This window comes from Acomys minous (assembly GCF_964271855.1).
Source record: "Acomys minous genome assembly, chromosome: 7".
NCBI classification, from domain to species: Eukaryota; Metazoa; Chordata; class Mammalia; order Rodentia; family Muridae; genus Acomys; species Acomys minous.
Genome location: NC_140488.1, coordinates 33783577 through 33804871, shown reverse-complemented (window position 1 = coordinate 33804871; position 21295 = coordinate 33783577). Strand labels below are relative to the sequence as shown.

General features: G+C 41.4%; 1 protein-coding gene across 3 annotated transcripts in view; it reads right to left on the bottom strand.

The window, feature by feature from the left end:
- The window catches only part of LAMP2 (lysosomal associated membrane protein 2), a 54706-nt gene that overhangs the window by 16792 nt on the left and 16619 nt on the right, over nt 1-21295 (bottom strand). For all 3 annotated transcript variants that reach the window (XM_084788746.1, XM_084788747.1, XM_084788748.1), the window contains 6 exons: nt 20779-20992; nt 13707-13865; nt 11522-11721; nt 9747-9869; nt 4305-4368; nt 3094-3258 (listed from right to left, as the gene is read on the bottom strand). In XM_084788746.1, the coding sequence (XP_084644872.1) occupies nt 3094-3258; nt 4305-4368; nt 9747-9869; nt 11522-11721; nt 13707-13865; nt 20779-20992 (925 nt within the window). The remainder of the gene's footprint in view (nt 1-3093; nt 3259-4304; nt 4369-9746; nt 9870-11521; nt 11722-13706; nt 13866-20778; nt 20993-21295) is intronic.

The following is a 21295-nucleotide window of genomic DNA, read 5'->3' as shown; positions in this document are numbered from 1 at the left end:
TTGTGTCTTGCAATTTAAAAGATTGAAGTATCTAGTTTTTAAAAAGAGATTAAAATAAAAAGATTAACATCTATTGTAAAATTTAAAAAGCCTTTGTGTTTTTCATTTCAGCCACATTAAAACAAATGTATTCAAAGAGCATAGGGAAAGAATTTTCCTGGCAAGAACATGATACTGCTGGGCTCTGCTCAAACCTACTGACAGCTCTTCCATAGGTCAAACATTGAGCAGTGCCAAAGTAGCTAAGTTAACCTACAAATGAAAGTCACGAACAATGCAAAAGGAGCAAGTACAAATCCACTGGAGAGTGTGATATCCAAAGTCAACCTCCTGTAGGCAAAAGACACCTGCTTTTTTTTTCTACACTATTCATTCTTATCAGAAATCCAGCCAATCAAACAGAACCTGTAGTCCAGATAGTTTTGTACATGCCTTTTGCTATAGTAGTTTAAAACTCCTTAGTCAGGGAAATCAAAACCATATGACTCACTTGTAGTTGGTGGTATTTGGGGTTCTTTTGTTTGAGCTTGGTATCTACTATACCACCCAATCTAAGAGCAGGGCTGTAACTAAATGTACCTTCAACAGTATTGCGTGCGTGAACTTGTACTTGCTTTATTCTTTTGTAACAGAGGTCACATGTGGATTAGTGTTACAGAGTCTGGTATCCAGCATAACTTTTTCTTCTGCCAATTAGGTAAGCAATCACTATAACGATAATCAAGCCTGAAAGACCAGCACCAACTATAATTGGTATTAGAATGGTGTCATCATCCAGCGAACACTCCTGGGCTGTAGGTGAGAAAAAGTGTGTAAACAAATAATGAGTATAATCAAAAACGGATGTCCAAAAGTAAAAGATGTTGATTCAAACGTCAGAACTGCTCTTATAAAATAAACTTCAACCAACAAAAGCAGGCATATTTTTATGATAAAGTATAGAAAAAGATGACCAGTTAAAGCTAAAATCCTAAACTGTTCTTTCATTTGTGAGTACGTATGTGTGAATAATGCAGATTTATTTATAGCTCTAAGCAAACAGTACACCACATGATATACATGCACTGTTATAAATTATACTTCTAAGATGGGAGAATTACTTTATAATAAATAAAGAGATCTACCCCAGCCCATGTCTATAGAACCAGCTTAACCTCTGAGTGGGAGAGTGTACATCCATGGGGAAATAGAGAACATCAGGTTATTAATGGACTGAACAAACAGGCTGCCTCTCGAGTTCCTTAACAATAGGGGTCACCAAACTACAGCCCATGGGCTAAATGTGGCTGAAGAGCTAAAAATAGCATGAATAATTTTTGTACAACATGGGAGTTACATGACATTCCAATTTTCGTATCCTTAAAAGTTTACTGGAACACAGCCACACTCACCCAAGCTACAATAGCAGAGTTAAAGAGTTGTGACACACACCATGACCTCAAAGCTTGAAAAATCACTGTTGAAACTGCTTCACAAATAGCTGGTATGTCCCTGGCTTAAAATATGTGATTTGAGTGGGAGCAAGAGTTAAGAAACTCTTACTAATTTGAGTGTGTTTACTATGTGTTTTGTCAATCTGGCCCAGAATAGCAGCCAGAGGGGCTATTTTTTTCTATTTATAGCAAGTAGTCTGATCTAATAAAATCCAATCAACACTCTTCAACCTGACTCCAATTCTATTTCCTCCCTGAACACACTTAAGTATTACCTGTGTGTTATATTTATAGTTACCCACAACCAAAAACCTAGTTCCATAAATAGATCATGCATTCAATATCAGTATTAAACGTTATATATCTCTCTAGCACCCAAACTTTCAAATTAGGCAAAGAGCATAGCTCATCTCAGGCCACTGCCAAATGGATAAACAGACCTGAACTGAGAATAGTTCTGCAGATGACTGTAAATTCTAAATACAAAACCAGACCTCAAATTAGGATAATGATGTAGAGGAGCTAGATGGAGATTTCAGAAATAAATCTATTACAAGATCAAAATAATTAAAGTAATAATCAAAGCAAACACAGGAATACATTTGATTCTGTTTGATTTCTTTAAAACAGGATCTCATAAACCCCAGGCTAGCTTCGAACTGATTATGGAGCCAAGGATGACCTTGAACTCCAGATAATCCTGCCTTGACCACCTGAGTACTGTGAGTACAGGCATGTGTCGCCACTCCTAGTAAAGGAAACGGAGTCTTAAAACTTCCTAAAGTTGCGATTAACCTTTTTACCCACAAGAATGGCAGGGTAAAGGACCTGAGCAAAGCCAGCTAGGATTTCGGCAGCACTGCACAGGCAGCTGACTAGCTGAGTGTCTCCACTGACTTATAAGCCTCTGGATTAACTGTTTGCAAGGACGGGGATGACTGGAACAGCTCTGCTCAGCAAAGCTCACAGCCTCCAACTCTAAGTAATTGGTTTAAAAGCATAAGTCACTTAAGGAATATGCTGTACTTTTTTGTCGTGCAAATTTTAATCTTGCAATACCAAATACATCTTTCATATTCACACAAATGCAGTATAATGAATCCTAAATGAGGATTTCATTAAAAACCTAATAAGGGCCATCACTAGTCCTTTTAAAGTAGGTCTTCAAAAAACCTTATTTGAACAAAGGCATGCTTTAAGGATTCCCTATGTCACTTTGGCTACCAAGACTAGAATTCATGGGATATGGGGCTTTGCTACCACCCTTTGTCTTGTGCCTTAAGGAAGTCACAGCAAGCTGTTCTCATTGGGATATGAAAATCTTCCCCAAGAAGATGGTCCCAAGAAGGCTGATGTAAGATACTTAAAAGCTGCTGCTCCAAGTGCCAGCCCCACTTGAATTCAACCCCAGGGGAACACCTGTTCCTTACAAAGGACTTTAAGTACTTCAAATGATTTTCAAAAATTGCATCTACTTTGAGCAAAAGGATGAGCCGAATGAAGAGTTACACAATTCGTTCAAGGGTGTGAGAACTTTCTATCAGAATCAAGAGGGAAATCCATTTCTCTCTGTTCATGTACAGGACCCCCTTCACTCAAAGCAAAGGCCACCTAGAAGGTGATAGGAGAATGTAGTGAACAAAGGTTGTCTGAGTCTTACCTGTAGAATACTTTCCTTCTGTGACATTAAAAGGTTGAACCTTTAGGTTAAAGGTGTTTATCTGAAACTTTTCAGACACGAAAACCACCTGTTCTTTGTTGCACAGATAAGAACTTCCCAGAGGTGCATCCCAGAAGCTAAGGTTATTATTTGCAACACTGAAAGCTGCAGGAAAAAAAAGGCAGGATAGTAACTTCTTAGTCTATCAACATAAGAAAAATGAGACAGACTGTTTGGGTTGTCTAATGTGTGTGGGTGAAGGGGATATGTGTGTGTGAGCACACATGTGCAGTTGCACACTCACATGTGGATGGTGGCCAGAGGACAACCTTGAGTATTGTTCCTCAAGTACTGTCCATCTGTTTTTGGACAGAGATATTTCATTTGCTTACAGTTTGCCAAGTAAACTAGGCTAGCTAGCTAGCAAGCAAGCCTTAGGAACCCGCCTGTCTCTGCCTTCTCAGCACTGAAATCATAAGTGTACATCACCACACCCACCCCATCTTTTTTTTAAACTCTTTGTGCCCACAAACACTTGAACAACTGAGCTATTTCACACACCAGGGTTTTAAGTACAGGAATTTGGAGTCAGGCTCTAACCCCTCAAAAAACAACTCCTGCCAATCACTAAGTTCACTTCTTTGTTTTCTGAGACAGGGTCTCACTATATAGCCCAAACGGACCTAGGGCTCACTATGCAACCCAGGCTGCCCTCAAACTTCAGGCCTCCTGTCTCTGCTTCCCAAGGCTGTAATTTCAACATGCACCACCATATCCACTTCTCCCTCCTTCATCTTTCCACAGATGTTTCAATAGCCTAAAATTCAGTCATTTCCTTTCTGCAAGAGATAGAACACTATAGCTCTACATTAGATTTTAAGTCGTGATCAAGAAAGACTTTTTATGCTGGGAATGGTGGTGCATGCTTTTAATCCCAGCACTTGGGAGGCAGAGGCAGGCGGAGTGCTGAGTTTGAAGCCAGCCTGGTCTACAAAGTGAGTCCAGGACAACCAAGGCTACGCAGAGAGAAAAGAAAGAAAAGAAAGAAAAGAAAGAAAGAAAGAAAGAAAGAAAGAAAGAAAGAAAGAAAGAAAGACTTTTTACATAGCATCTTCTATTTCATAAGATACAATCTTGCCATAAGCTAATTATCATTCCCACTCCTTCCATAAAATCCATACTCTTCTCCTTCAGGCCAATGTTGTGCTTACCTGAGCCATTAGCCAAGTACATGCTGACATTCACTTCCTTCAGATAGAATCGGTTTTCATTTTTCTGTTTGAAAAAGACCTTCCAATTAATAACATATCACAACTGTCTAAAGAAAGAGCAATCTAGTACTGTTATACAGATGAGGAAACCATCATAAGACCTAGACCAGCAGCAGTATAAACTAAGTATTGTCACTAATTGTAACAAACCCATTTTCCAATGCATTTCACTTCTAAACTCTTTGATCACAGTAGTCAGACATCCCTGGACATAGGGCAATTCATCCCCTCCTCTCTTTTACTTTTCATGTCACTTGCTGAGTCCATATTATCTAGCCTAGGTCACAATGCGACCATTTTTGTTTTGTTTTTCGAGACAGGGTTTTCTCTGTGTAGTCCTGGCTATCCTGGGACTCCTACACCAGGATGGCTTTGAACTCACAGAGATCCAACTCTGGAGTGCCAGGATTAAAGGCGTGTGCCACCATGTCCAGCAGTTAATTGTATGTATTAATGGAGCTCAGTTGTGATATTCTGACACATGAATACAGTGTATGCTAATCAAATAAAAGGGAATTGGCACTTCTCTTGCCTTAGCACTGTTACTATCTGAAGCTTTGAAGTCCCCTCTTCTAGATCTTCATAAAATATAAAATAGGGTACTTTGAACTAGTCATCCTCTTGTGTGGAACATTTACTGTCCTTCTACCTAGTCTCCTCTCCCTATTATCTTTCTGAAGTATTTAACATATCAGCCAGTCATTTTAATCGTCAGTCAGTCATTTTAATTGTCAGAGTGTTTAGTATGCCAAAGTAGCATGTCTAAGCACTCCATGGATCTAGTAAGATGAACCAGACTTGTATTTTGCTCTCCCAGTGCTTGCAATCTACCAAAGATACAGCTCAGTAGTGGAGTATATATGAGTCCTTAGCATGTATGAGTCCTGGAACGAAAAGATATACAAAGAAGTTAATCCTGTTACAAAAAAGAAAGTAGCAAGTTAAGAAATTTGACAGGAAAGAAATTATGTCCAATGAAGGAAAATGCAAAAATCATGACAGCTGAGGGTAGGGAATTTAGAGTGGGCAAGATTTGGTTGGGAAACAAGTAGACAAAGGATATACTTAAGAAGGCAAGAGCATAAGCAAAGGTAATCAGAAATAAGCATTACCTACATAAGCACTTGAGAAGGAAGTGCCAACCATTATTCTTTCTGTGTGTGAGACACTGGAGACTGACCCTAGCATTCTCCACACATTGGACAAGCATCCTGACACTGAGCTAGCTATATGCCCCCAGGCATTTTATTTGCTATTTTGACACAAGGTCTTACTAAGTTGCCCAGACTAGCACTGAACTCAACAGTACAAGCAGGCTTTGAATTTGCAATCTTCTTATCTCCGCTGCCCAAGTAGCTGTGAAGACCTATGCCACCAGCCCTGGATCCAACACCCCTATCCTACTGATGCTGTTATTGTTTAGGATGAGTCATTCAAGCACAGAGTTGCTAAGTGACCTCCCCCCATTGTTGCCAATTAGTAACCAGTGAGCTGGTTACTGCTGTGCTTTTAGACCTCACAAGCTATTGCATGAAAGAGTGAAAGACGATTCATGAAGTGTATTAAAACTGCAAGAGTAGAGTTCAGTGCATGGAGGAAAGGACTTGAATCCCCTTCTGTAGTTTAGATGTTACCTTACTGGCAAAGGAGAATCACTGAAGATTTAGGGGGAAGAGGTGTGCTTTGGGAAGATTAATCTAAGGGAAATAAGGAAGAGGGAAGGTTAGGTAGGAGGCTTTTGGATAATCCAGGCAAGAGGTACCACAGCTGGAACCAGACCTGAGGCAGAGAGAGGTGAATGAAATAAAGACAGAGAGAAATTTCCGTACCAAGTGTAATGAAGGACTCGATGTCCTCTTACTATGTCCTTACCCAAGATTCTCCTAAGTTTGTTCTAACTACACTCATTTACTCAACTAAACACCCATCTCGCATCATCATCCTCCCAGCTGATCTTGATTACATTCCTTTACTCAGGGACAACCTTTACTTGTCCACTTGTCCTTATTTCTGTATGTACAAACCAGACCTATCCTTGAGTGGCCTCATATGTCATCAGTTCCATTAAACCTTTGCCTCCTCTCCAGTCAGAACTAAGCTCTTCCCTTCCTCTTTGCACCTATAGCACTTTGTGCTAACATCCAGCCTGACAGTAGGCATGTAGCAAGGTATGCTATGCTCGCCTAGCATTTGTGAAGCCCTGAATTCAGTCTCAATCAAGAGAGGCAGAGAGAATGAGAGGGAGAGGGGAGAATGGAATGACTGTCTAGAAAAGCCTCGTCTTGGCGCACGGAAGCCAATAATTCTTTTTTGTTTGTCATTTCTGCAGTGCTGGAGATGGAATCCCAGAGATTCACACTACTAGGCAAGCATTTGACCAGTGAAACTCAGAGTATTTGGACATTTTCAGTAGTAAATGGGTGGTCACATATATACTGTAACAAAGACTTTATTTGAATATTAGGGAAAAGATTTTTTTTGTCAACATTTATAAATAAAATCGTTCAATATATTCATGAATTGCTCAATAAATAGTCTGTGGAGAAAAGTATATAGTAGAGATAACATGTTAAATTTGAAATAACATACTGGCGTTTTTGTGTGTGTTGTTTTTTGAGACAGCACGTCACTATACAGCCCAGGCTGGCCTTGGAATCATCATCCTCCTGCTTCACTCTAGGTAGGTATATACCACTTTGGCTGGCCACAGCTACTTTTTATGTATCAGATGCTGAGATTGTATCACCATCCCTACATATAGTAATACAAGTTGAAAGTAGAAGTGGTTTTTATATAATTAGACAACAGTTGTACTCAAGAATGGTAGTGGCTCTCCATCTTCCCGCACCTATAACCAGCTCCTATTCTTCATTCCCATTTGCTACTATTGTATATATAACAATCACACAAAATTAAGACTAGCAATTGCAGCCTGGGTGTGGTGGCGCACGCCTTTAGTCACAGCACTCGGGAGGCAGAGGCAGGCGGATTGCTGTGAGTTCAAGACCAGCCTGGTCTACAAAGTGAGTCCAGGACTGTCAAGGCTACACAGAGAAACTCTGTCTCAAACAAACAAACAAAAAGACTAGAAATTGCTTCTGAAATAATAGAAATTAAGGTCCTCAGTTATTAACAGATGCTAGCAACAAGTAAAACAGGTATACCTAACTTCTCACAGTTCAGGTCTTTTTAAAAAAGATTTATTTATTTATTATGTATACAGTGTTCTGCTTGCATATAACACCCTTAGGCCACAGTAATGAATCAAATTACATTATATATAGTTGTCAGCCACCATGTGGTTGTTGGGAACTGAACTCAGGACCTCTAGAGGAGCAGTCAGTGCTCTTAACCTCTGAGCTGTCTCTCCAGCCCCACAGTTCAGCTCTTATATAAGCATGAGCAACAAAAACCTGAATGCTGGCACTGTAAGGGTCCTGATTTACTGAGTCAATGTATCCTGTATATAACAAGAGAATCATTCCTTAAATTCTCAGAGGATTAGTACCAGGATCCACTACAGATAACCAAACTCTAGGGTGTCCAAGTGCCCCTTTCAAAATGGTGTGCAATTTGCTTTTGATTTATACACAGCTCCTGTATACTTTCAATCATCCCCAAATTACCTATAACCCTTACATATAAATGTTGTGTAAAAGGAATAGTGTACTGTTTACACTTTAATAGCAAGAACAAAGTCTACGCATATTCACAATAAGTACAATGTTTTGTAGTTCTGGGGATCAACTGCAGGGTCCTGTGCATTCTAGGCAAGAATGTCTGGCATGCCAGGCTAGTGAGGCCCACCTTTAATCCCAGAACTCAGGAGGCAGAGACATGAGGATCTCTGTGAGCTTGAGGGCAGCCTGGTCTACAAAAGCAAGTCCAGAACAGGCAGGACTGCTACACAGAGAAATCCTGTCTCAAAACAAAAACAAAAACAAAAACATGTCTGCCACAGAACTTAAAGACATCTTTACTTAATATTACTTCAAGGTTGGTTTAATCTGTGTATGCAGGACCTAGAGAAACAGACAGCTATCTAGGCTCATTAATGCTAGCTATTACTAGTATACTATAAAAAATTTTAACAGGGGCTAGAGAGATAACTCAATGGTTGGGAACACTGGCCGCTCTTCCAGTCCCTGGGTTCAATTCCCAGGACCCATATGGCAGCTCACAGCTATCTGTGACTCCAGTTCCAGGGCAGCTGGCATCTGGCACCTTCACATATACATATATGCAGGTAAAATACCAATGCACATAGTAATAAGCACATCTTTTTTAAAAATAATCTTAACTATAAAAGGTTTGAAATGTTATGTGTAAGCCTGGTGTAGTAGTACACACACCTGTAATCCTAGCACTTGGGAAGGCAGAAACAGGCAGATCTCTGTGAGTTCCAGGCCAGCCTGGTCTACAAAGTGAGTCCAGGATAGCCAAGGCTACACAGAGAAACCCTGTCTCTGGGGTAGGTGGGTAGGAGGGGCTCCACTTTTCCAAAGAATAGGGGAGGGGGAGGGAGGGGGAGACTGGGAGGAGAGGAGAGAGGAGGTTATGGCAGGAATGTAAAGTGAATAAATACATAAATTTAAAACAAAAAATGTTATGTGTAACCATGAGCACTGTTTAATACTAGAGAAAAATATCATAAAGACTAAGTATAAACAGGGCATGGCAGTGCACGCTTTTAATCCCAACACTGGGGAGGCAAAGGCAGGCGGATCTCTGTGAGTTTGAGGCCAGCCTGATCTACAAAGTGAGTCCAGGACAGCCAAGGCTACACAGAGAAACCCTGTGTCAAAAAACAAAAATCAAAAAAACCCACTAACTATATATGGAGTAATTATAGTTAGCGCTCTCTCTCTCTCTCTCTCTCTCTCTCTCTCTCTCTCTCTCTCTCCCTCTCTCTCTCTCTCTCTCTGTGTGTGTGTGTGTGTGTGTGTGTGTGTGTGGTTTTTCAAGACAGAGTTTCTCTGTGTAGCTCTGGCTATCCTGAAACTCACTCTGTAGACCAGGCTTTCCTCAAACTCAGAGGTCCACCTGTGTCTGCTTCCCAAGTGCTGGAATTAAAGACACGCACCACTACTGCCCAGCTATATAGTTAGCTTTCTTTTGGTGTAAATTCATTCTTGTTCCTACATTAGAGTACATATAATGGCAGAATGGCCGCGTTCTGTGATTATGAATACAAGAGTGCAGTCTGTCGACAATCCAGCTGACTCGGAGATGAGAAAGGAGAAGATAGCTTTACTTCATAATTAAATAGTCTTATAGAAGCAAAGAAAGCGAATTATCCCCTGCATACCCCTACCACAGGTCAGACTTTCAGGTCCACTTCTCAGAGAAAGAACTTAACTTGAGCAAACAGTCGGTACTCACCACAGCAAAGACAAAGTCAAGATACTTAATTTGGCTGTTGTTCAGTCTAAGTTGAGCCTTTTCAGGATGACAGCTGCCGGTAAAGTTGGTCGTGCTGGGGTTGATGTTAAAAATGAAAGGTACCTTCGGGAGAATAAGCAGAAGGAAGGTGCTGATGAACTTTAAAAGTCGACAACCAAGCTTTATACACTCATAAAACCAACTTCAACATACAACACAAACTCCTCTGGGTGGATACTTGAATTCATGCTGTCTTACTTTCACGAAAACTTGGAACAAGCCTTTAAGCTATGACTCATATGACTTCAACAACAACAACAACAAGAGGGAAGTTTCCTCAGTAATGAGCCAAGTGAAAACACCTATTTTCAGAGCACAAGAGCCATCTGTCTGGCTTGTTTCAATGGCAGAATCCTGATAAATTGGATTTGTTCACTGGTGCTCTCCCTGGTGCCCCAATGAGGTACTGCAACCAGACAAGAGCCCTATTTCCAGACATTACGATCACTGGGAATATGGGGCCACCCCGAACTTCTCCAGTTAAAATATAGTTTGGAATATACTCGCTGTATAAGACTACCCCTCTTCCAACGCACCCTGTGCATCAGACTCAGGCATGTGTCTATTTGCAGGCAGGGCACAGACAGTCAGGTGTTTTATTTTTTTAATATATTTTATTAATTTATTCATATTACATCTCAATTGTTATCCCATTCCTTGTTTCATCCTACTCCCCTCCCCTATGACTGTGACTGAGGGGGACCTCCTCCCCCTGTATATGCTCATAGGGTATCAAGTCTCTTCTTGGTAGCCTGCTGTCCTTCCTCTGAGTGCCACCCGGCCTCCCCATCCAGGGGACGTGGTCAAATATGGGGCACCAGAGTTCGTGCGAAAGTCAGACCCCACTCTCTGCTCAATTGTGGAGAATGTCCTGTCCATTGGCTAGATCTGGGTAGGGGTTCGATGTTTACTGCACGTATTGTGCTTTATTAAATGCTGGCAGACAGCCAGCGCCAGCCTACACTGCCCCTTTAAAGTGCACTCCATATTCAACCTGAAGACACAACCCTCAGAGTCGAATGCTTGGGTTCTAGTGGAGAGCCAATCCATGCTCATGTTCTCCTCCTCGGGGTACGGGAAGATGTACGCAGCTTGCTCCTCCTTGCTTCATACTCCCCGCACAGAGCAGGGAATTGACCTTGACCATGGCACCTCCCACTACATGCACTGGACATATGAAGCAAGGGGAAGCAAGCTGCAGGTAAGTACCCGGTATATAAGATGACCTCCGACATTGGCACGGATTTCGGGGGTTAAAAAGTTGTCTTATATGCCAGAAAATATGGTACTTGAGCATAACTCTATGCTCTGACTCAACCCTGCCCACCAACCTACAGTGTGATTCAGATAAAAGGGTGAAAAAACTTTGATTCTTAATTTTTGGCAGTGTTGGGATAGTACCTAGGGTCTTGTGGATATTATGCAAGTGCTCTGCATTATTTTATCCCACCCCCATCTTAACTACCTGTATGTAGGCTGAGCTACTGAAGGCTGATAGACTCTCATCCATACAGAAATTCTAAACTGACAGATGCCTTGGGGGTGGCATTAACTCTTTATGGATATAGTCATTCCAAACTAATCAAAACTCAAGTCAGCACTATCTCTGTATTAAGTGACTCATTCTAACAGTTCCTAAGTGTATATGGCAGGCTATACATTACTTGAGATGCAAAATTTTTAAAAAGGCTTACAGATAAAACAGACAGCCCTACCTTCTCCTCAGTGATGTTCAGCTGCAGCCCCATGGTAGCCAGAAGACAAGTAGTATTGCCATTAGTAATGGAATAGTTTCCAACCACTGGAGTTGGAGGGGGTGTGGAAGTTGGAGTGAGTGCCGTAGTATGAGATGGCATGGTGTTGTGAGTTCTGGGTTCTTTAGTGGTGATATCGCTGTCTTCCTCACACTCGTATTCTAAAACAAAGGGTAAAATAAGCTAGGGTGCTCTTTTTGCTTTATTAGGCCAGGAAAGAGCAAACTTCTCAGAGTTAGGTTCTCACAGTCCAAGAGCGTTAATTAGAGCAAAGGAAGCCATTGGTGGTTTACTTTTAAAGTGGATGTACTGTTTCATGAACAGACTGCCTCTTATCAGTTGTGGCAGGAGTAGAAAAACTCAGAACATATCAAAAGGTTATAGTTACTCAAGTGTACTAGAGTAGACTATACATTACTTGAGATGCAGATTTTAAAAAGGTTTACTGATAAAACAGACAGCTCTACCTTCTCCTCAATGGTGTTCAGCTGCAACCCCATGGTAGCCAGCGGATTAGTAATGGCACACTACCACATACTCTTCTTTTTCAGGCCCACGAAGGCCTTTATTTCAAAGAATTTCACCTGTCTCTGATGGTGACAACATCCCCTCCAGATAAAATTTCTTTGTGCTTCCAACATACAACCACTGTGAGGAAGGATACTGCTTACTAAAAAACAGTTGGAAATTGTTAAAGAATTTAAATACAAAGGAATCTTTTATTTCCATTACACCTACAGCAGCTTGTCAGCATTTAAATCCCTTCTTAGGAGGTGTTAGTAATTTTCTAGAAATGAATGTAAAATTATTACACTTCCATTTAAAAGCACATAACATTTTAAAATCAACTTCTAAAACTAAGGCTAGAACCAAAAAAAAATCAAATTTTTAAGCTTTAGGCAAGGAACAGCTAAGAGCACATGGCCAAACTATTTGAGGACTTGTTTTATAAGCTGAAAACATCATAGAAAGTATTTCTTAAAAACTATTCCAGGGGCTCAGCAGTTAAGAGTTCTCTGTTCTTCCAGAGGACCTGATTTTGAGTCCCAGCAGCCACGGAGTGGCTCCCAACTCTAGTTCCAGGGAATCCAATACCAGATACGCATGTGGTGCCCAGACATACATGCAGGCAAAACACATAAAACTTAGGGGGGGGAAGGCCATTACAGAGCCAGGCATGGTGGCATACATCTTTAATCCAAGCAGTCTAAGAGGAAGAGGCAGGTAGATCTCTGTAAATTAGATGCCAGCCTGGTCGCTATAATGAGTTCCAGGTCTCATCTTTCTCTCAAAAAAAAATAGCCATTCAAAGGCTGAGCCTAGAAAGATAATTCAGTTGGTAAAGCACTTGCTCTGCAAGTCTGAGACCTGAGATAAACTCCCAGAACTCATGTAGAAAATCTAAGCATGGAGGTATATGCTTGTAACACCAGTGCTGGGAGGGATGGGTGGAGCACCTGGGAGAGTCCCTGTAACTCAATGCACAGCCAGCCTAGCCTTCACAATAGTTTCCAGGCCAGTCAGAGACCCAATGTCAAAACTCCATGTGGAGTGGACCCAAGAAATTATACCCAAGGCTCACTGCTGGCCTCCAGTGTATCCTCCTCTGTGTGTCACTAGTCCTCTCTCTTTCTCTCTCTAGCGCTCTCACCCCCCCACTCACTCTCTCTCTCTTACATACACACACACACACACACACACACACACACACACACACACACCGCACATCACACAGAAGAGTAAAAAACCATTCGGTATAATTTCAACTGAAATTATCAGTAAGAATGACTATCACTTTAAGCCAGCAGTGGTGGTGCATGTGTTAATGCCAGGAGGCAGAGACTGGTGGATCTCTGGAGTCTAAGGCCAGCCTATTCTACAGAGCAAGTTCCAGGATGGCCATGACTACACAGAGAAACCCTGCCTCAAAGAATAAACAAACAAACAAACAAAAAAGAATTACTATTACTTCAAACATATTTAGTGTGAGCCAGGCGTGTTGGCACAGAGAAACTGTCCCGGAAAAAAAAAATTTAGTCAGCACCTTAAAAACTGTTCTCAGCTGATGACGTCAATGAATGCTACCTGATGTAGTCTGCTCTTAAAATAAGAGCTACATATATAAATCAACAGTTTAAGGACTCACCTTTTTTACTCACTGTACCATTTTGGATAAAAACTTGTAGGTCAATGTCCCAATAGTTCTGGGTCACAGAAGCCATGCTGAAATTGAATAAACTACGGCACTTGAAGATGGCATCAAATGGAAGTTCAAGGCTCTCAGAATGATTGACACGAACAATTCCTATAAAATAATGTTAGCAATGACATTTCCAGGAAGACATGAGAAACTGCTAATATGTTTATATTATATTAATATATAAATATAGGTTCTCTTTTCTTGTAGGCCTTCTCCACCCACTGCCAAAGGTGATAAAATGTGGGGCATGTTGACAGGAATGACAAATTCACTCTGACTAAAACCACAGGGAGTAAGGAAGACAAGTAATAAGTGTTACGAAAGAAAGCAGCAAGGCTGGAGGGATGGCTCCATGGTTAAGAGCACTGGCTGCTCTTCCAGAGGAACCAAGTTCAGTTCCCAGCACCCATTTGGTAGCTCACAACTAACTGTCTGTAACTCCAGTTCCGCGGGGATCTGACGCCCTCTTCTGGCTTCTGTGAGCAGCCTGCAGATAGACATAAATGCAGGCAAAATGCCCATACGCATAAAATAAAAGTTAGAATAATAAAGAGACATTGTTTTGTTTAACAAAGAAGATATTTCTAGGTAGTGTTACTCTGAAACTTCTCCCATCTAGGAACAGTATGGGCTTTGTTAGCAATGGAAGGCTTGCTTCAGTTTTTCACTCTATATTATTATTCTGGGTGTGTGTGCACTCGTGTGCAAGCTGGTTATGAACACCATCCATGTGGGGAGCTCAGAGGATGAACTGCAGATGGCTCTCTCCTTCCATCTCATGCTCCAGAAACACAACTCAGGTTGTCAGACTGGCACAGCAAACCCTTCTACACACAAAGTGATCCTAACAGCCCTCACATCAGGGTTTTTTATTTAAATTTTTTCATACAATATATTTTGATCATGTTTTCCCACCCACAAAATCCTCCCTACCTCCCTTACCCACCCAAGTTCGTGCTCCTCCCTCTCCCTACACCCTCCCTCTCAAAGTGGCCAAGAGTACAGCAATGGAAATTGAAACAAACAAAAAACAGTAAGACGTGTCAAAACAAAAGGTACACACGTGTACACACACACACACACACAAACCACATAGGAGTCCATTTTTTGACTGGCTAACTACTCCACTAGAGAAAAATGATCTCTTACCAGCAGATACCAATTATACAAATTAGCTTCTTATGTAGGAGTGGTCCTTAGTTTATTGTAAAGAATATAACAAAAAGAAAAAGAAAAAAAAGAATATAACAAATTTGCAGCAACAGGCAGAGAAAACCCCTAACCCTAATTTTTAATTAACAGGGGAAACAGAAGGCCAAAGCCTGCTTAGGTGAAAAGTGAGAGTGAAGGAGTGTGTGTGCCAATATTAATATAGTGAAGGGCAGGAGGAAGAAAATGAAGGTTAAATTAAAAATGCCTCTCTACAGTAAAACAAATAGGACTTAGTTACTATAAGAAATGGAAAAAAAAAAGAAATGGAGAGTTGGGGCTGGAGAGATGGCTCAGAGGTTAAGGGCACTGACTGCTCTTCCAGAGGTCCTGAGTTCCATTTCCAGCAACCACATGGTGGCTCACAGCCATCTTCTGACCTGCAGGTGTACACACAGGCACTGTATACATAATAATAAATAGATAAACCTTGGAAGGAAGAAAGGAAGCGTGAGCCAGTCAATGTGGTGCAAGACTGTGATCCCAGCACTCAGGGAAGCAGAGGCAGGGGGATCCTTGTGTGTTTGAGGCTAGCCTGATCTACAAAGTGAGTCCAGGACACCCAAGGTTACACAAAGAAACTCTGTCTTGAAAATCCAAAAGGAAGAAGAAAAAGAAGAGTGCTGACAATGTGGTTCAGTGGGTAGAGCACTAGTCTACAGGCATATTAGAGGCCCCAGGTTCAATACTCAGCATCCCATAAAATGAGGTGGTGGATCCACAGGCCAGTACTGAAATCTCTGTCACTCCAGTGGAAGAAGCTCGAAGAGTGGGACGTCAAGCACATGCTTGGCTTCAGCTGACTAGAGGCCCACCTGGGCTACATTAAAACTGTTAGATCCTTCCTCTTTCTGGAGCTAGTGAGGCGGCTCAGAGAGTGAAGTGACTTGGTACACAGGCCTTGTAACCTAACTTTAATTCCCAGGGTGTAGATGGAAGAAGAGAACTAACTCTACAAAGTTATTCTCTAACTCCCCCACACACTGGCGTACACACGCACATGATGATGATGATGATAATTATTTTTCAAAAAAGGAATGGATTAAGCACAGATTTTTGTAATTAATCAATATTTTTGTCCTACTGTCGACAAGTACGTTATATCAACTCTAATTTACTTATGACCTAGTTCCTGCATGGGATTTCAAGATGATTCCAGCCTGACCAAGGTGGCAGATACCTGCAATCCCAGCATTGAAGAGGCAGAGGCAGGAGGATCTCTGTGAGTTTGAAACCAGCCTGGTCTACTAAGTGAGTTCAGAACAGTCAGGGCTACACAGAGAAATCCTGTCTCAAAAAAAATCAAAACATAAGATTTAATAAATAAATTTTTAAAAGATGATTTCATTTCAGGAAATCTTCAGGTAAAAGAAGTTATGCCATTGTGAACAGAATTTTGACTGGCATGTCTATAGTGAAGCTGCAAAATACTGAGATCATATGGATCTAGGTGGCTTAAATCTATTGGAGAAGCAGAAAAGAATGCAATCAGGATCCTTAATGCAGGCCTTCTGTGAGTCTGCATCATCTAGCAAGGTGGCCATTTAACACTGTCTTGGCGCCCCCTAATGGACATATGAGGTTTTTGGAGTTTTTTAAATTTAAAATTTGTTTTCCTAAAATTGTCTCCCTGTTATCAAAAGGGAACAGATGTGAACTTGCTATATAAAGACAGACCTCAAAAAACAATGACGGGAAGCCAGGCATAGTGGTAAATGCCTTTAATTCCAGCACTCAGGAAGCAGCAGATGGCTCTCTCTCTGAGTTTGAGGCTATCCTGGGCTGGGAGTTCCAGGCCAACCAGGGCTACTTAGTAAGACCCAGTTTCAAAAACAAAACAAACAAGCAAACAAAAAAATGATAAAAAAAAAAAAAACAAGTTCCAGACATTGAAAGTTATACTATGAAACTATAAGGCCAGGCAGTGGTGGCACACACCTTTAATCCCAGCACTCAGGGAGGCAAAGGCAGGCAGATCATTGTGAGTTTGAGGCCAGCCTGGTCTACAAATTGAGTCCAGAATAGCCAGGGCTTCACAGAGAAACCCTGTCTTGGAAAAAAACTATATAAAATTAAAACTATTTATGAACATAGACAACACATACTACACCCGAAAGTTAGAAGGCTTTCTAGCAGGCAGGGAGGAAAATGGAGCTGAGAAGTACCTCAAATGTGTCAGTAAAGTTTTACTTCTTTAAATAATGTAGCAGCCATTTTAAAATTACATTTATTAAGCCAGGCATCCTCCTTTAATCCCAGCACCCTGGAGGCAGAGGCAGGCATATCTCTGTGGATTGGAGACCAACCTGGTCTACGTAGAGAGTTCCAGGACAGCCAGATCTATACAACGAGACTCTTGTTTTTTTCAAAGTTTTTTTCAAAGTTAATTCTGGGTAATAAGACTCTGTGAGTCTGCGATATTATTCTGTGTTTTTTTTTAATCATGCAAACTTTTTTTAAATAATAACTTCAAAGTTACTTCAATTATTAAATGTCTAAAAATTAGTATTTCAGAGCAGGGCAGTGGTGGCATACCCCTTTAATCCCAGCATTCAAGAGGCACAGGCAGGCTGATCTCTGTGAGTCTGAAGCCAGCCTGGTCAACAGAACAAGTTCCAGGAGAAACAGGGTTATTACACAGAGAAACCCTGACTTGAAAAAAAAACAGTATTTCAAAATATTAAATTATTTCAAAGGCAATTAATTCTCTAAAGTGCATGTAAGGATTTTAAATTCCAAATAGTTTTATCTATTTATTATTATGTATACAGTGTTCTGTCTGCATGTATGCCTGCAGGTCAGAAGAGGGCATCATATCACATTATAGATGGTTATGAGCCACCATGTGGTTGCTGGGAATTGAACTCAGGACCTCTGGAAGAGCAGACAGCACTCTTAACCACTGAGCCATCTCTCCAGCTCCCCCCCAAATAGTTTTGATAAATACTTCATTATACAGAAGACAGTCATAGAAAAATTCACCTGCTTGTGTAAATAAAGACAAGGAAGGGGGCTAGTTAGCATGTTAGTAATTTTTATCTAAGTTGTCAGACTAATGCCATCTTCCTTCCTTTAGCAGTTGCCCACGTGGTTAGGGTATGCATAATCATCCCCTGAGTGTTAGAACACACAGTGAAGCTGGCTTTTCTACTTGTAGTCTCCTCGCTTCCAAATTAGCCCAGCAGTATATTCTCTATAAACCATCCCCTCTGCTTTGCTTGTATCATTTCCTGGTTTAGAAAAACATACCACAGTTTCCCTAGTGCCTACCCCATCATGCTAAATGCCCTTTCTTGGCTTCGCAGGTCCCATATAATGAGACCTACTGCACTGAGCCAACTGTCTTTGCCTCCTGCTACACATGCAGACAGCCTGGATTTTAATAAAGCAACTCTCCAATGACTGCTGTGTATCCTCTACTTCCCCCTGGTGGAAACATCCTGCTCAAATTCTTCCACTTACATCCCCACCATTAGCAGCTGCAGCTCAAGGCCCATCTCTCCATCAAGAACTTTTACCCCTCCAGCATAAACTGACATCTCTCTTTCTGCTCTGAATCCCTCTTCTCTCCTCTTTCCTCTCTCCTCTTCCCTCCCCCCAGCCCAGGAATTCTTTTTGTTGTTGTTTTTCGAGACAGGGTTCCTCTGTGTAGCCCTGGCTGTTCTGGAACTCCCTTTGTAGGCCAGGCTGGCCTGCAACTGGCAGCCATCCACCTGCTTCTGCCTCCCAAGTGCTGGGATTACAGGCGTGCACCACCACCACCTGGCTAGCCCCAGGATTCTACAGACATGAGTGGTGAACACATAATACACTCTGAATTTACTGTGTGTTTTCTTGTTGTTGGGAAAGGGGGTCTAGAACTTTCCTCACAGGGTCAAAAAATATTTACAAACTCTCTACCCAGTTAAAACAGAAAACAACAACAAAATTTGGACTGAGCTCATTGTTCTTCCTATCTCCTGTGAACACAATTAAACTGTCTTCCTCAATGATTTCTAAACTCCTTGAAAACCGAGTACAAATCTTACCCTAGTAATTAAAAATAATGCAACCACGCCCCAGCTCCAGAGATAAATATCTAAAATAGCCAATAACCTCTTGCCTCAGTTACTGTCTCAAAGGAAGAAATTAGTAGAATTAAAACTTGAGCTTGATTTTCAAGCCTCAGTCTCTGCTAGCTCTCAAGTTTAATGTGAAGCTCATTTACTTCTGAGCCTTGTTTTTGTTTGTTTGCTTTCTGAGACACGGTTTCTCTGTGTAGCTCTGGCTGTCCTGGAACTCATTCTATAGACCAGGCTGGCCTTGAACTCAGAAATTCACAGTGTGCACCAGCACCAAACTCAGAGATTCACAGCAGGCACCACCACTACCACCACCCAGCTCAGTTGAGTCATTTTGAGTTTTCCATCCATAAGTCCAAAGGTGCTACTGATCCCCAGATCTAGGCACCTGGTGTTGATCTGCCTGTGTTTCTGCAGTCAGAATGCCACACTCTGTGTGAGAACAGCTAACTATACCAGACACCATCCTAATCTAATCTCACTACAGGGGGTTGAAAAGGGAGAGAATTACATCCCTAAGAAAATCAGCATCATACACTGAGCATGGTGGTATGAAGTAGCAGTAATGACAATGCTCAAGAGTGCTGAGATAGAAGGAGTACACATTTCAGGACAGCCTGGCTTGCCACAGACAGACAGACAGACAGACAGACAGACAGACAGACAGACACACACACACACACACACACACACACACACACACACACACACTGGGCATGGTGGCGCACGCCTGTAATCCCAGCACTTGGGAAGCAGAGGCAGGCAGATCACTGTGATTTCGAGGCCAGCCTGGTCTACAAAGCAAGTCTAGGGCAGCCAAGGCTACACAGAGAAACCCTGTCTCGAAAAACCAAAAAATAAAAATAAAAAATCTTAAAATTTCCACTATACACACCATCAGAATATTTTAATGTGTAATTGTTTTAAGAATAAGACTGGTAGTTGGGCAGTAGGGGTGCATGACATTAGTCCCAGCACTTGAGAGGCAGAGGCAGGCGGATCTCTGTGAGTTCAAGGCCAGTCTGGTCTACAGAGAGAGTTCTAGGACAGTCAGAGTTACACCAAGAAACTCTATCTTGAAGACCGAAAAAGAATAGAAAGACTAGCCTAATCATCTAAGTTGTTCTTGACCTGAAGTTTTCTCAAAAACAGCAAATGTTGAGTTTCGTTAGTTTAACTTTAACCACTATTTACACTCCAAGTAAAAGTTTATCTTAATAGTAAAAAAGAGCTGAAGGTGATGTATTTCTTCTAATATTAAATCACTGAAGTTGTACACTTTCAATTAGTAAAGAATTTCCTCACCCATCCAACATTTGTTGAGTGCCCGCTACTGAATAAATAACAGCAATTAAGTGTATTAACTCTATAGCCCAGTAAACTTTGCTTCAAATACTAGCTTTTTTTTGCTCACTTATTAAATTTGGAGCCCTTGGGAAAGTCAGCAAGCCTCATTTCCTTTCTTTACTTCCCAGGGTGGCTATAAGCTGTATACTCAGTAAAATAGTGCATGTGACAATCAGGGTGATAAGTGGTAGAGAGTAAAGCACTCCAGCAGTGACAGTCAATATCACTTTGTGTCCAATACTATTCTATGTGTGCAATCAGGGCTGAGCTAAATCAAAAGGTTTTGATTTTTCATTCTTCTTAGGGAGACAGATGACCATGGTACTATTACTCTAGTTGTTGACACCTTTTCTCACAAATGAAAGCAAGAGACGGTAACACAAATCCAATCTTAAGGTTACCTTTAGGTGCAGCAGCAGGAAATCTTGTAGTATCATTAGTGTTGTAGGAAAGCAAGATGTTGTCCAGAGAATAAGAAGACTCTGCTTTGCTAAAGCTCACACTCCAAGAGACAGAAGGTTCGATTTGTACATTTATTTTGGCCTCATTGCTGTCATCCCCACAATGACTCCCATTATATGTCACGTTGGAATTTTCTGTAACAAATACAGAACTCTAAAAGATAAAAAAAAAAGTTTAGGAGTGAGAAAAAAAACCAGACAGCAGTCAGCCCCATCCCTCGAGAGCCCAGTTGGGTGTGCCACTCTTAGCTACACCTCACACTTGCCCCTTTTGTTTGGTGTACTACGAGAACCAATCTCAGCTCGTTTCGCTACACACCAGCTGTCGGGACAAGCTTGTGTGTGTCTACAGAAAAGAGAAGTTGCCTGGACTCTTCTGCTTGTTCAATTTGCCAGACCTGGAGGGAGAACCCAGGGCATTGTGCACAATGGGCAAGAACTCTACCAATGAGCAATT